Below are 16,812 nucleotides of genomic sequence, written 5' to 3'. Positions count from 1 at the left end.
TATTTCAATCTCAAGTAGGTGGAGAGGCAGGCAGAGAGAGAGAGAGAGAGAGAGAGAGAGAGGAGGAAGCAGGCTCCCTACTGAGCAGAGAGCCTGATGCGGGGCTCGATCCCAGGACCCTGAGATCATGACCTGAGCCGAAGGCAGAGGTTTAACCCACTGAGCCATCCAGGTGCCCTGGGAATATCAATATCTTAATGAAACAGGGGACTAAAAGAAAATTGAAGAGGAGCCAGAAAAGTAGGTGAAAACCAAGATTAAATGACAAGGAATCCAAACATGGAGAAATTTTAAGAAGAAGGAGTGGTTGATAGTGCTAGGTGATTAAGAGAGTGCCCATTGTATTCAGCATCTAAATCACTGGTGACCTTTAGGGGAATTTCAGTGGAATGCAAGAAACCGAAGCCATGCCAGTAATATACAAGGAAGGTAAGGCAGACAGTGCACCATTATCTTTTTGGAAAGTTAGCTATAAGAGGAAAAAGAAAGTTATAATGGTACCTAGAGAAAGACACAGAGTAATTGTCAGAATTCAGGGCGACTTGGGGTATACTTTTGAGGGCAAAGAGTATATTCAGAGGGAGAGGTTGATAATGCAAGGAAGAGGAAGGATAATTGGTGGAACAAGATTTTTGAGAAATTCCAAGTGTATGAGATCTGTAGAATAGATACAAGGGTTATCCTTAGCAAGAGGAGAGAAAACTCTTCAATTGAGAAGAGGGGAAAAATAAGTTTACTTAAATACAGATAATTTTTATAGAAAAGCTTGGGTTGAGAAGCAGGGAGATGAAATAGTTTCTTCAAAATAGTTGTTTTGTTTGTAACGTCGGAGATGATACTGGTTGAGAGTAACAGTGTAGGTAACAAAGGTTGGGGCTTGAAAACAAGGATCAATGTTTGAAATTTCTCCTGTGAAAAATGAGAGAAGATGGCAAGACTGTCTGTAGGCTTGAAGGCCCAGTATATTTGTCAGAATATGAACCTAGTGGCACCCCCGTTGGGCTGATTGCATAAACCCGGAAGGCAGAAGTTTTGATCAACGGTTTCATTGTATAGATTCAGTTAGCAGATGAGGGAGCAAGGAAGATGAGAGAAATAACAGCTATTGAGGACTATGTCAGGGAAGGGTAATAGCCAGGAGGCTAGGAGGGACTAAGAGATTAAGAGGGAGTGGAACAGAAAAGAAGCCTCAGTGTGATCAAAGAATAAACAGTGCAATAACAGGATAAAAGGGGATGGGCTTCTGCCCAGTAAATAGGAAGTAGAGGCTAAGAGTGACTTCAGAAATGGAACAATGCTGGAGAGTGATGTGTTCCAGGGCGTAGCCAATGTACAGCTGTGGTGGGAGGAGTGCTGAAGATGGTGGAGAGTCAGTCAAGGAATGACATGGTAAGGGCCGTCATGGGGTTGTGAGACATATGTATAATGTGAGATTTGCTATAATTAGAGCAGAAACTTGGGAGTACCTCCAGAATCTTACGTCTGGAGATGAAGAAATGCACACCCAGATAGTTAAAATGCCTACCTGTTGGTATGCAAGTCAGGGCAAGAATCAAAACATTCTTTGGTTCCCAGTTCACTATACACTCCAATACACCAAATATTTTAAAACTTGGGTCTATGTATGCATGATTGGCAAGGCTAAGGTGAGCCACCAAATTTATATGGGTTTGTGTGCTATGACCATGCAAGCAAGCATTGTGTTGGAGATCAGGATTAGGTTCAGTCTTAACAGAGTCTTAACAGAATCAATCACTTCTAAATAATTAAACATCTTACCATAATGGCATGGGAATTGGAATAAGAAGACCAGGATTCTGGTTTTGTTACTTTTTCCTTCCCTGAGTGTACCCTCCACTCTACTGCCCAGGGTGGGTGTGAGGATCAAAGTGGTGTCTAAAAGGGCTTTGTGAAGCACCTCAACCCCTCATCTCTCTCCCGTATTCTGTTCTTTATGTCTGACATATTCTTTCCTTAGTCAATACTCAATTCCTCTGCAGACAGAAAGGCAAGGGTTCTAGAGGTGATGGATGCACAGACTAGAGTTAATTGTAAATACTGTGATGAGTGGAAACAAATATTCTCTGGATTATGTAAGGAGGAATGATTGTAATTAAGTCATCTTGCAAATGAGTTCACATTCTAATCATGATACCTCTCCTTTTGGATTGATGGAACTTTGTGGTTTGCTTAAATCCCATTATCTGTGTCCATCTAGATGGCAAGGAAACTCACTGTATTGGAAGTCCTTCTGATCATCTTCTTCCTAATTGTGCTGGCCTTAGATATCCTCTTGATGTTTTTTGTGTTGGAGAAAAGTGAAGGTAAGGAGGATGCTTGTGGCTTTGGGGTTGGAAGGATTATATTCCTTCACTCTTCAGCATGGCACCATGTTGTATCACTCAAAATCCATATCCACAACCAATTATCAGTCAGTCTTCAAAAGACAAGTTTTCTTTTTCTACAACAAAACCTTGAATGCCAATGACATTCAGGATCTCCCAAGTCTCATTTGATGAAATTTTAACAAGATGCAAAATTAGGCTTGTCAGATGTCTGTCCCTCAATCCAGTCATAAAGTAGTAGAGCCTTCAAGTAGAAAGAACAGTTGAGGTAACAGTGCCCCATCCCACTACATTATGGAAAAGGAAATCAGGTTGCAGCAAGTTGATTAACTTGGCTTAAGTATATCAATTATAATCAGCCTCCAGCCCATATTCTGATTGAAATAGCTATGATTTCTTCATCAATACCTTTGAAACTGTTCTCTCTCACACAGGAGCATCAAGAGAATGCTTTCTCCTCCATGCACATGATACTCTAAATAATAAAATAATAGTGTGTAATATAAAAATCTATCCCTAATTAAAACAGTATTTGTGGTTTATTTTGCTTGCTAAAGCTCACATTTACATGTAGATTGTATATTGAAAAGAAATTGTGCTGATAGCAGAACCCTACCTACTCAATCTCTCTTCACTATTATCCACAGTAAACATTAGGGTGCTTTCTAGGAACAATTATGTCTTTGAAAGAGGATTTGGAAAACATTGATAAAAGCTATTTTTAGACCATTACTATTTTTACCCTATTAAATTTTATTTGGGTAACAAGTCCCATGACATTACTATCTAATGTACATGAATAAGTAGTTTCTTTTAGTTAACATAAAACTAGATCTTCATGCCTCCATTTACATGAAAGCACAGTCTAATTCTTGCAGAATAGTTAACTCTTGCCTGTTCTATGTATTGGGCTTCTTTCAAGATGTTTTTTGAAGATATGCTTCCATGAGTTAAAAAGGAGGCTTCTTTCTTAATTTTTTTTTATTTTGGTAAGAACACTTAACATGAAGTCTACCCTCTTAATAGATTCTCAAAGTGTACATCGGGCACAATTACTCAGAGGCACAACGTTGTACATCAGATCTGTAGAACTTATTCATCTTGCATAACTAAAACTTCATACATGTTGGTTAGCAACACCCCATCTTCCCCTACCCCTTGCCCTGGCAACTATCATTCTAGTATTTGCATCTGTGAATTTGACTATTTTAAATACCTAATATAAATGGAATCATGCAGCATCTGTCCTTCTGTAACCAGCTTATTTCACTTAGCACAATGTCCTCCAGGTTCACCCATGTTGTTGGAAATGACCAGGTTTCCTTCCTTATTTTACAGCTGAATAATAATCTGTTACATGTACACATACCACATTGTCTTTATCTATCCATTGGTTGATGGATGTCTGGGTCGTTTTCACATCTTCGTTGTTTGTGAATAGCACAGCAATCAACATGAGAGTGCTAGTATCTCTTTGGGGTTTTGATTTCAATTCTTTGAATTCTTTGAATAAATATCCAGCAGCGAGATTGTTGGATCATCTAATGGTTCTATTTTTAATTTTTTTGAGGAACCTCTATACTGTTTTCCATAGTGGCTGCACCAATTTGCATCATTCCCACCACTGGCATACAAAGGTTCCAATTGTTCCGCATTCTCACCAAAACTTACTTTTTTAAAAAAAATATATTAGCCATCCTGAGATATGAGATGATATCTAGTTGTGGTTTTGATTTAAGTTTCCCTGATGATTAGTGACATTGAGCATCTTTCCTGTTAGCCATTTGTGTGTCTCTAGAGAAATGCTTATGGAAGTCTTTTGTCCATTTTTTAATCAGATCCTTTTTATTTGTTTTTACTATTGTGTTGTATGCATTCCTTATGTATTTTAGAATTTTGCCTATTTTCAGATAGATGGTTTGCAAATATTTTTTCCCATCCTTTAGGTTACCTTTTCATTCTGTTGATGGTTTCCTTTGTTGTATAGATTTTATTTATTTATTTGACAGAGAGGGAGAAAGAGAAAGCACAAGCAGGGGGAGCAGCAGGCAGAGGGAGAAGTAGCTCCCTACAGAGCAAGGAGACCTATGTGGGAATCAGTCCAAGGACCCTAGGATCCTGATCTGAGCTGAAGGCAGATACTTAACTGTCTGAGCCAAACAGGTGTCCTAAGGAGTTTCACAGTTTCAAGAGTCTTACATTTAGATCTTTAACGCAATTTTAAAATAAATTTTTATTTAAGTATATATACAAACAAGTATAGAACCATAAATGTAGGAGAGTTGTTTTGAGGTCTTTTTTGAACAGAAACAGAGGTATTAAAGGGTACCTATTATGCCCGCAGTAACTGTTGACTCAAGCTTCAAATGGAATTCCGGGTGTTGACTGGCTCATGGAGCCTGTTAAACTAGATCCTACTTCTGATGTTACATTGCAGGGTGGCAGGGGTGGGGATGGGGCTTACAAAGGTGACAAAAGCTAAAGTAAACATAGCAATGTTGAGTGAAGGTCTTTGTTCAAATTGGAACAATAATATCTTCCCAGTTTACCTCACAGATGGCTGAAAATGAGTGGGGAAAATAGCAAAAAAGTAAATGTATGGGACAACAGGATATACACATGTAAAAAAATAATGCTGGATCCCTACCTGATATCACACATGATAGTTAGCTCAAAATGGATCAAAACTTGAAATGTAAGAACCAAATCTATGAAATTCTAAGAAGAAAACATAGTTATAGATATTTTTACCTTGGGCTAGGCAACAGTGTCTTAGATATAACACCCAAACCATAATAACCAAAGAAAAGATAGGCAAATTTTACTTTAAAAAAAATTGTGCTTTAAAGGACACTGTCAAGGAAGTGAAAAGACAGCCTACTGGATGGGAAAACATATTTGCAAGGAACATATCTGATTCTTGTATCCAGAATATATAAAAAAAATCTTCCAATTCAAAACAAAATAGAAAAATAATCTAGTTTTTTTAAGTGAGCTAAGGATTTGAACAAACATTTCTTCGTAGAAGATCTATAAATGGTCAATATGTCATGAAAAGATGTTCAGTATCAGTTTTGGGGAAATGCAAGTCAAAATCAAACACTCTTCACACCCACTAAAATGTCTATCATGAAGAAGACAGACAATGACCCTTGTTGAAGATGTGGAGCAATTGGAACTCTCACGTACTGCTAGTGGGGATGTAAAATTGGGCAGTCCCTTTGGGAACAAGTCTGGCAGTTCCTCAAAAACTTAAAGATAGAGTTAACCACATTACTTAGCAATTCTATTTCCAGATCTATAATCAAGAGAATTCCAAACATCTGTTCACGCAAAAACCTGTATGGGAATTTTCACTGTAGAATTCTGTGCAATAGTCAAGAAGTGGAAACAACACAATGTACATCAACTTTGGAACGGATTTTTGTAAAGGGTTATATATCCATACCGTGGGTTTGATTCACCCATAAAAAGGAATGAAGTACTTATTACACGTTGCACCATGGGTGAGCCTTGAGGATAGTTATGCCAAGTGAGAGAAGCCAGACACCAAAGACCACATACTTTACAATTTCATTATATGAAATACTCAGAATAGGCAAATCCACAGGGACAGAAAGCAGATTAGCGTTTGCCAGAGACTGGGAGAAGAAGGGGGTAAGGAGTGACCACTCATGGGTACATGCTTTCTTTTTGGGGTGATGACTATGTCCTGGAATTAGATAATGGTGCTTGGTTGCACAACTTTGTGAAATACTGAAAACCATTCAACTGTACACTTTAAGAAGGCGAAAATTTTATGGCATGTGAATGATATCTCAATAAAAACCAACTGAACAAAAGGCAAATGTGTTCAGCACTTGTATGCACATGTAGATACCGGCCACTAGTAATCATTGACTGGAGAATTGGCTGAAAGTCTATAACTTTCCCTGCACCCTTCCTGGTATTGTGATTGCACTATAAATGTTCAATTTTTTCCTTTAATTCCTATGCAGAGACTGCATTTGTTCCAGAATGCCCAGAGATCCCTGAGTCAGAGAGGATAGACTGTGCTCCAGGCCAGGTGGTGTCAGAGGTCAGAAAAGTGGGCTCCCTGCTATTGGTCTGCTGGGTTTTATTTAAAAGAAATGAATATATGAAGTAGGACAAGGGTGGTGGTGGAGGGGATTGTGGGCCTCTGATTTGTTTGGAGTCATTTCTTCCTTGCCTTATTAAAATAAACAGCAACACTGTGGAAGCAGGGGAAGCAGGATAGGGTAAATGGAAAGGGAGGAGGAGGAACTAAGCTAGTGTTGGCTCATGGGGTCTCAAGTCTGAAGTAGGGAGGGGATTTCCAGCATTACTAAATGTGTTATAAGTGTGATTCCAAGTCTAGCCATGAGAAGGTAAAATGTCTGTGGGCTAGACCATGTATTCCTTGAGAACAGAGGCCATCAAGCACATTTGGATGACTGAGTCAGTCACTTGGAACTCCTATGATTTGTTACAACAAGAGCCTTCTAAAATGGTGTTAAACAGATCACTAAATTTTATTCCTGGCACCAATCTTACCCTCTATGTTAACTAACTAGAATTTAAATAAAAACTTGAAAAAACAAACAAACAATAAAACCCCAAACACAAAAAAATCGTGTATTGGTAACAGATCCCCCAAATGAATGTATGCTAAAAAATGTGGATTTTCTCCCTGAGTAGCTACCACGAGAATATCAACTATTTGAACCCAGCTTAATTATAACTTTTGAATTTATCAGAAAGAAGATATATATTTAGATATTATTCCTTTCCCCCATAGTCTACATTCTATATCCCATAATATCTTATTGGGATATTAATTAGGACTGCATTGAATTTTAGAGTAAATTTAAGAAATATTGCTATCTCAATAATTTTGAAAGTTCCCATTCTAAAAACATAGGCAGTCTCTCTATTTCAACTCTTTTTTATGTGTGTATATTTCTCAGCTGGGTTTTGTGTTTAATGTTTATCTTTATACATGTGTAATATGCATTTTATTACATATACATTATGAGGGTTTTTTTCCCCTAGATCTTTCATATACTTAGTTTCTATTGTAGATACAATCCATTATGTTTTCTAACTGGTGCTTTTTAAATTACTGATTATTCTGTATTTATTTATTTTATTTTATATTTATATATTTATGTTATATTACATCATAACATATTAATTATATAATTGGCCAGCTGAAATTTCCTATCATTTCTAAATGGTTTCTATAGTTCTTCTTAAGTTATTAAGTATACAGTTATATTCTAGGCAAATAATGATACATAAGAATTTGTGGTGCCTAAACAATAAATCTTGGAACACTGAAAAAATAAAATAAAATTAAAAAAGCAGTGGCAACTGGAAAAAAAAAATAATGGAATTTCCAGTTCATAGGATATATATATCTTTATCTTTCAGTGATATTGCAAAATAGTTTTTCAAAGTGTTTACACCAATTTACACTCCCTGTAGCAGTATATAAGAGCAATTACTCTGCATCCTAACCTACTCTTGGTGTTTTCTCCTTTTTCTTTGTTTGTTTTAATGTAATTTTAACTTAAAAATTTTCATATTGAGGTATAGTTGACACTATGTTATTTTAGTTTCAGGTGTACAACTGGTGATTCAACATATCCATACATTACACAATGCTCACCATAAGTATAGTTACCATCTGTTACCGTACAACATTATCACAATATCATTGACTACATTCCCTATGCCGTGTACATCCCACATGACTAAAGAAGTTAAACAGCTTTTCACATTACTTCTTGGCTACATGAATAATCATATTTGCGAAGTGTCTTTTAATTTTTTAACCAGTTTTTTTTTTCTGTTGGACTGTTCATATTTTTCTTATTGCTTTGTGGTAATCATTTATATATTCTGAATACAAAACTTTTATCAGATATATATATATATATATATATTTTTTTTTAAGTATCTTCTCTTACTCTGTGATTTGACTTTTAACCCAATGATGACTTTTGATGAAAAGTAGTTATTAATTTTAATAAAATCCACTTAAAGAGTTTTAATATGCATTTTGTATTCTATTTAAAAATCTTGCCTACTTCAAAGTTAGAAAAATATATTCCTATATATTCCTGTAAAAACATTGTTTTATTTTTCAAATTTAGATTTTTTTTAAAATATTTTATTTATTTTACAAGTAGGCAGAGAGGCAGGCAGAGAGAGAGAGAGGAGGAAGCAGGCTACCTGCCGAGCAGAGAGCCCGATGCGGGACTTGATCCCAGGACCCCGAGATCATGACCTGAGCTGAAGGCAGAGGCTTTAACCCACTGAGCCACCCAGGCGCCCCTCAAATTTAGATTTTTAAGCAAGCTAGAATTGATTTTTGTGTATGGTATCAGGTAGAAGTCCAGGACATTTCTTTTCTTGAATATTTAATAGATTCATCACCTCTTATTGAAATGACTATTTTTTCTCTTCTGCATTATAGTGGCAACTTTACTGTAAATTATATGTCTCCATGAGGACCTATTTCTGGAATATCTATTTTGTTTCATTGTTAGTCTACTCTTTTGCCAATACCACACTGCCTTAATTAGTATAGCTTTATAAAAGGTCATCATATGTGGTTGTGTAAGTCCTCCATATCATTCTTATTTTTCTTCAAGATTGCCTAACCTATTCTCAATGCTTTAGATTCCTTCCTTCCTTCCTCTTTCTTTCTTTCTTCCTTCTTTTCTTTCTTTCTTTTCCCCTTTCTTTCTCTTTTTTAAGATTTTACTCTTTTATTTGAGAGAGAGAGAGAGCATGAGCAGGGGAGTGGGACAGAGGGAGAAGGAGAAGCAGACTCCCTGCTGAGCAGGGAGCCCTTATGTCGGGGCTAGATCCCAGGGCCCTGGGATCATGACCTGAGCTGAAGGGAGACACTTAACAGACTGAGCCACCCAGGTGCCCTGATGCTTTTGATTTCTAAATACATTTTAGAATCACTCAGTTTCTTCAAAAAAGTCTACCAGAAATTTTATTCTCTTCACATAAAATGTACAGATAATTTTGTGACCATTGCCATATTTACAGGAGTGAATATTCTAATCTATGATCATGCTATATTTCTTTATTTATTGAGACTTTTAATTTTGAAGGTTTTGGTGTAGAGATCTAAAGTTTTTTCCAAATTTTTTCTGTTTGCTATTTGATTTTATTTAAATATTTTCGAATTTTAATTTTCTGTTTAAGTTGTTATTGGCATAGTGATTTAAAATTGGTTTTTTGAATATTGATCTTGGAACCAGAAATAATCTTAAATTTCCTTATTAATTATCCTAGTTTATTTATAGGAACTTTTGGATTTTCTTAGATAATAATGATACCTGCAACTAATGACCATTTAAATTTTTCCTAATATGCATTTTTTTTCTTTGTCTTCTAACACTAAGGATCAATTTTTCTTCTAATTTTTTTAATATTGTTTGAGATATTTTATCTAAAAGACAATATGCAAATATAGTAAGTTTCAGAGAATGGAATTTTCTGGAGATTGATTTTTACCAAACATAAGAAATAACGCTGCAGTAAAATATTAACTATGAAGGTGAAATTTTGGGATTTTTGAAGAAATTCACTACACATCATTCACAGATCTCTCAGAGGCACTACTGAAAAAAATCCTTATATCAACTGGAAGTTTGGTTAGATAATTTCTAACCAATTCTCAATTTCTACTAGTTAATAATTTGTGTGGAAAATAGCATAAAAGTCTATTTAAAAGATAACTAGAGAATAATCTTTGGAAAGGTGGTGTTAGGGGAAAAATAGAGATAGGGAGACTTGTCATGAATCAACCACTGTCGTCCAGGCAGCTGTTTTTGAGGGTCTTTGTTCCTGTATGGTGGCAGTGGAAATGGAAAAGAATAAGGAGATATAGCAACATCAAAGGTCTGACCTGTCTGCAACACTGGGAATGGCTTAAAATTAAAGCAGGGATGTTATGGCACACTGCACAAAAAATACCATATTTACCAGAATGTGTTAGATTTCTTATCTTGCTGCTTTCTGTAGAGGTCTACAGACTGGAAGAATTTACGGCAGTGAAACTAACTTTTTTGGACTTTACCAGCCTCAGTTTCAGAGGTCTCAGAGCCACTGAGTATCTGCTTCAGAATGAGGAATATCAGTTATCCAGAAACCAAACTCTTTCTCCACTGAGCCCCTTGAGCGTTTTTTGTTGTTCTTATCTGGAGAGGATGAGGCAGGAATACCAGCTGTATCTATGCAGAATTAATAAGTACATTTAAGAATATTTTATGGTTATAATGTGATTGCTTTGTTTATAATAGACATGACTGATTTAAGTTATATTCATCTTATCATTTTCCAAAGCAATTGCATCAGATGTTAGCATCTGAAATACTTGTCGGTACTTTACTTTTCCAAATGAGTAGCCTTGTGACATATTCTTTTGTGTTTTTTATCACAAAATTTATGCTGGATAAATTCCTTTAATGAAAAAGATTGAGACATTATACTTATGTACAGAGTAAAGTGGGAAGGTCTTTCCTTATTCATAATGCTTTCTCTCTACCTCCAAATCCCCTCCCCAGAGTCAACTCAATAGCTTGTCGTGTATCCTTCTCTTGATTTTTCTAGGTTTTTGCATATATGCATATATTAGGCACATATATTAATATATTTTTTGTTTTGTTTTAACAAAAATTATACTATATATTATTTTATAATTTGCTTTTTAAATTTAGGATCTTTGAATTTACCACATTATTTTATTTTAAAAATAGTTTGCTTCTGGGGCACCTGGGTGGCTCAGTTGGTTAAGCATTCAACTCTTGACTTTGGCTCAGGTCATGATCTCAGGGTCATGGGATGGAGCCCCATGTCAGCCATGCAGAGTACAGAGTCTGCTTGAGATTCTTTTGTCTCCCCTCTCCCCAACAATACACACACATGCATGTGCTCTCTCTCTCTCAAAATAAATAAATTGAAAAATTTTAAAAAGTTTGCTTCTGTTGAGATGATCTTATGATTTTCTTTGGTCAATGTTGTGAATTATGTTAAAATATTTCTTAATTTTGAACCATTTTAGTTTTATACTTGATAAACCTTACTTAGCTATTATGCATGAATTCTTTTAATACACTAATGAATTCAAATTGTTAACCTTTTATTTAACATTTATAAAAACATCTATGTTTTTTAAGTGAAATTGGCTTATATATATATATTTTTTTTAAATTAAATTTTATTTTTTATAAACATATAATATATTTTTATCCCCAGGGGTACAGGTCTGTGAATCGCCAGGTTTACACACTTCACAGCACTCACCATAGCACATACCCTCCCCAATGTCCATAATCCCACCCCCCCAACCCCCCTCCCCCCATTAACCCTCAGTCTGTTCTGTGAGATTAAGAGTCACTTATGGTTTGTCTCCCTCCCATTCCCATCTTGTTTCATTTACTCTTCTCCTACCCCCTTAACCCCCCATGTTGCATCTCCTCTCCCTCATATCAGGGAGATCATATGATAGTTGTCTTTCTCCAATTGACTTATTTCGCTAAGCATGATACCCTCTAGTTCCATCCACCTCGTCGCAAATGGCAAGATTTCATTTCTTTTGATGGCTGCATAGTATTCCATTGTGTATATATACCACATCTTCTTTATCCATTCGTCTGTTGATGGACATCTAGGTTCTTTCCATAGTTTGGCTATTGTAGACATTGCTGCTATAAACATTCAGGTGCACGTGTCCCTTCGGATCACTATGTTTGTATCTTTAGGGTAAATACCCAGCAGTGCAATTGCTGGGTCATAGGGTAGTTCTATTTTCAGCATTTTGAGGAACCTCCATGCTGTTTTCCAGAGAGGTTGCACCAGCTTGCATTCCCACCAACAATGTAGGAGGGTTCCCCTTTCTCCGCATCCTCGCCAGCATCTGTCATTTCCTGACTTGTTAATTTTAGCCATTCTGACTGGTGTGAGGTGATATCTCATTGTGGTTTTGATTTTTATTTCCCTGATGCCGAGTGATATGGAGCACTTTTTCATGTGTCTGTTGGCCATCTGGATGTCTTCTTTGCAGAAATGTCTGTTCATGTCCTCTGCCCATTTCTTGATTGGATTATTTGTTCTTTGGGTGTTGAGTTTGCTAAGTTCTTTATAGATTTTGGACACTAGCCCTTTATCTGAAATGTCATTTGCAAATATCTTCTCCCATTCTGTCAGTTGTCTTTTGGTTTTGTTAACTGTTTCCTTTGCTGTGCAAAAGCTTTTGATCTTGATAAAATCCCAATAGTTCATTTTTGCCCTTGCTTCCCTTGCCTTTGGCGATGTTCCTAGGAAGATGTTGCTGTGGCTGAGGTCGAAGAGGTTGCTGCCTGTGTTCTCCTCAAGGATTTTGATGGATTCCTTTCTCACATTGAGGCCCTTCATCCATTTTGAGTCTATTTTCGTGTGTGGTGTAAGGAAATGATCCAATTTCATTTTTCTGCATGTGGCTGTCCAATTTTCCCAACACCATTTATTGAAGAGGCTGTCTTTTTTCCATTGGACATTCTTTCCTGCTTTGTCAAAGATGAGTTGACCATAGAGTTGCGGGTCTATTTCTGGGCTCTCTATTCTGTTCCATTGATCTCTGTGTCTGTTTTTGTGCCAGTACCATGCTGTCTTGATGATGACAGCTTTGTAATAGAGCTTGAAGTCCGGAATTGTGATGCCACCAACTTTGGCTTTCTTTTTCAATATTGCTTTGGCTATTCGAGGTCTTTTCTGGTTCCATATAAATTTTAGGATTATTTGTTCCATTTCTTTGAAAAAAAATGGGTGGTACTTTGACAGGAATTGCATTAAATGTGTAGACTGCTTTAGGTAGCATAGACATTTTCACAATATTTATTCTTCCAATCCAGGAGCATGGAACATTTTTCCATTTCTTTGTGTCTTCCTCAATTTCTTTCATGAGTACTTTATAGTTTTCTGTGTATAGATTCTTAGTCTCTTTGGTTAGGTTTATTCCTAGGTATCTTATAGTTTTGGGTGCAATTGTAAATGGGATTGACTCCTTAATTTCTCTTTCTTCTGTCTTGTTGTTTGTGTAGAGAAATGCAACTGATTTCTGTGCATTGATTTTATATCCTGACACTTTACTGAATTCCTGTACTAGTTCTAGCAGTTTTGGAGTGGAGTCTTTTGGGTTTTCCACATATAGTATCATATCATCTGCAAAGAGTGATAGTTTGACTTCTTCTTTGCTGATTTGGATGCCTTTAATTTCCTTTTGTTGTCTGATTGCTGAGGCTAGGACTTCTAGTACTATGTTGAATAGCAGTGGTGATAGCGGACATCCCTGCCGTGTTCCTGACCTTAGCGGAAAAGCTTTCAGTTTTTCTCCATTGAGAATGATATTTGCGGTGGGTTTTTCATAGATGGCTTTGATAATATTGAGGTATGTGCCCTCTATCCCTACACTTTGAAGAGTTTGATCAGGAAGGGATGCTGTACTTTGTCAAATGCTTTTTCAGCATCTATGGAGAGTATCATATGGTTCTTGTTCTTTCTTTTATTAATGTGTTGTATCACATTGATTGATTTGCAGATGTTGAACCAACCTTGCAGCCCTGGAATAAATCCCACTTGGTCGTGGTGAATAATCCTTTTAATGTACCGTTGAATCCTATTGGCTAGTATTTTGGCGAGAATTTTTGCATCTGTGTTCATCAAGGATATTGGTCTGTAGTTCTCTCTTTTGATGGGATCCTTGTCTGGTTTTGGGATCAAGGTGATGCTGGCCTCATAAAATGAGTTTGGAAGTTTTCCTTCCATTTCTATTTTTTGGAACAGTTTCAGGAGAATAGGAATTAGTTCTTCTTTAAATGTTTGGTAGAATTCCCCCGGGAAGCCATCTGGCCCTGGGCTTTTGTTTGTTTGGAGATTTTTGATGACTGTTTCAATCTCCTTACTGGTTATGGGTCTGTTCAGGCTTTCTATTTCTTCCTGGTTCAGTTGTGGTAGTTTATATGTCTCTAGGAATGCATCCATTTCTTCCAGATTGTAAAATTTGTTGGCGTAGAGTTGCTCATAGTATGTTCTTATAATTGTCTGTATTTCTTTGGTGTTCGTTGTGATCTCTCCTCTTTCATTCATGATTTTATTTATTTGGGTCCTTTCTCTTTTCTTTTTGATAAGTCTGGCCAGGGGTTTATCAATCTTATTAATTCTTTCAAAGAACCAGCTCCTAGTTTCGTTGATTTGTTCTATTGTTTTTTTGGTTTCTATTTCATTGATTTCTGCTCTGATCTTTATGATTTCTCTTCTCCTGCTGGGTTTAGGGTTTCTTTCTTGTTCTTTCTCCAGCTCTTTTAGGTGTAGGGTTAGGTTGTGTACCTGAGACCTTTCTTGTTTCTTGAGAAAGGCTTGTATTGCTATATATTTTCCTCTCAGGACTGCCTTTGTTGTGTCCCACAGATTTTGAACCATTGTGTTTTCATTATCATTTGTTTCCATGAATTTTTTCAATTCTTCTTTAATTTCCTGGTTGACCCATTCATTCTTTAGAAGGATGCTGTTTAGTCTCCATGTAATTGGGTTCTTTCCAAATTTCCTCTTGTGATTGAGTTCTAGCTTCAGAGCACTGTGGTCTGAAAATATGCAGGGAATGATTCCAATCTTTTGATAACAGTTGAGACCTGATTTAGGACCAAGAATGTGATCTATTCTGGAGAATGTTCCATGTGCACTAGAGAAGAATGTGTATTCTGTTGCTTTGGGATGAAATGTTCTGAATATATCTGTGATGTCCATCTGGTCCAGTGTGTCATTTAAGGCCTTGATTTCCTTGTTGATCTTTTGCTTGGATGATCTGTCCATTTCAGTGAGGGGAGTGTTAAAGTCCCCTACGATTATTGTATTATTGTCGATGTGTTTCTTTGATTTTGTTATTAATTGGTTTATATAGTTGGCTGCTCCCACGTTAGGGGCATAGATATTTAAAATTGTTAGATCTTCTTGTTGGACAGTTCCTTTGAGTATGATATAGTGTCCTTCCTCATCTCTTATTATAGTCTTTGGCTTAAAATCTAATTGATCTGATATAAGGATTGCCACTCCTGCTTTCTTCTGATGTCCATTAGCATGGTAAATTCTTTTCCACCCCCTCACTTTAAATCTGGAGGTGTCTTCGGGTTTAAGATGAGTTTCTTGTAGGCAACATATAGATGGGTTTTGTTTTTTTATCCATTCTGATACCCTGTGTCTTTTGATTGGGGCATTTAGCCCATTAACATTCAGGGTAAGTATTGAGAGATATGAATTTAGTGCCATTGTATTGCCTGTAAGGTGACTGTTATTGTATATTGTCTCTGTTTCTTTCTGATCTACTACTTTTAGGGTCTCTCTTTGCTTAGAGGACCCCTTTCAATATTTCCTGTAGAGCTGGTTTGGTGTTTGCAAATTCTTTCAGTTTTTGTTTGTCCTGGAAGCTTTTAATATCTCCTTCTATTTTCAATGATAGCCTAGCTGGATATAGTATTCTTGGCTGCATGTTTTTCTTGTTTAGTGCTCTGAATATATCATGCCAGCTCTTTCTGGCCTGCCAGGTCTCTGTGGATAAGTCTGCTGCCAATCTAATATTTTTACCATTGTACGTTACAGACTTCTTTTCCCGGGCTGCTTTCAGGATCTTCTCTTTGTCACTAAGACTTGTAAATTTGACTATTAGGTGACGGGGTGTCGACCTATTCTTATTGATTTTGAGGGGGGTTCTCTGAACCTCCTGGATTTTGATGCTTGTTCCCTTTGCCATATTGGGGAAATTCTCTCCAATAATTCTCTCCAATATACCTTCTGCTCCCCTCTCTGTTTCCTCTTCTTCTGGAATCCCAATTATTCTAATGTTGTTTYRTCTTATGGTGTCACTTATCTCTCGAATTCTCCCCTCGTGGTCCAGTAGCTGTTTGTCCCTCTTTTGCTCAGCTTCTTTATTCTCTGTCATTTGGTCTTCTATATTGCTAATTCTTTCTTCTGCCTCATTTATCCTAGCAGTGAGAGCCTCCATTTTTGATTGCACCTCATTAATAGCTTTTTTGATTTCAACTTGGTTAGATTTTAGTTCTTTTATTTCTCCAGAAAGGGCTTTTATATCTCCCGAGAGGGTTTCTCTAATATCTTCCATGCCTTTTTCGAGCCCGGCTAGAACCTTGAGAATCGTCATTCTGAACTCTGGATCTGACATATTACCAATGTCTGTATTGATTAGGTTCCTAGCCTTTGGTACTGCCTCTTGTTCTTTTTTTTTGTGGTGAATTTTTCCGCCATGTCATTTTGTTCAGAGAAGAGTATATGAAGGAGCAAGTAAAATACTAAGAGGGTGGCAACAACCCCAGGAAAATATGCTTTAGCCAAATCAGAAGAGATCCCAAATCGTGAGGGGGGAGAAAGGGGATAAAAAGAGGTTCAGAAAGAA

At 36.7% G+C, this 16,812-nt stretch overlaps 1 protein-coding gene across 1 annotated transcript in view; it reads left to right on the top strand.

Annotated features, from left to right (window-relative positions):
- Positions 1-2,218: 2,218 nt before the first annotated feature.
- The window catches only part of LOC111152008 (maltase-glucoamylase 2 (putative)), an 89,418-nt gene continuing 74,824 nt past the window's right edge, over positions 2,219-16,812 (top strand). Inside the window, exons 1-2 of the mRNA XM_022510273.1 lie at positions 2,219-2,324; positions 6,344-6,423. Coding sequence (XP_022365981.1) covers positions 2,219-2,324; positions 6,344-6,423 — 186 coding nt within the window. The remainder of the gene's footprint in view (positions 2,325-6,343; positions 6,424-16,812) is intronic.

The sequence above is a fragment of the Enhydra lutris genome, unplaced genomic scaffold (assembly GCF_002288905.1).
Source record: "Enhydra lutris kenyoni isolate GAN:26980312 unplaced genomic scaffold, ASM228890v2 scaffoldscaffold27, whole genome shotgun sequence".
Taxonomy (NCBI): domain Eukaryota; kingdom Metazoa; phylum Chordata; class Mammalia; order Carnivora; family Mustelidae; genus Enhydra; species Enhydra lutris.
This window is presented reverse-complemented; position numbering and strand designations above follow the sequence as displayed.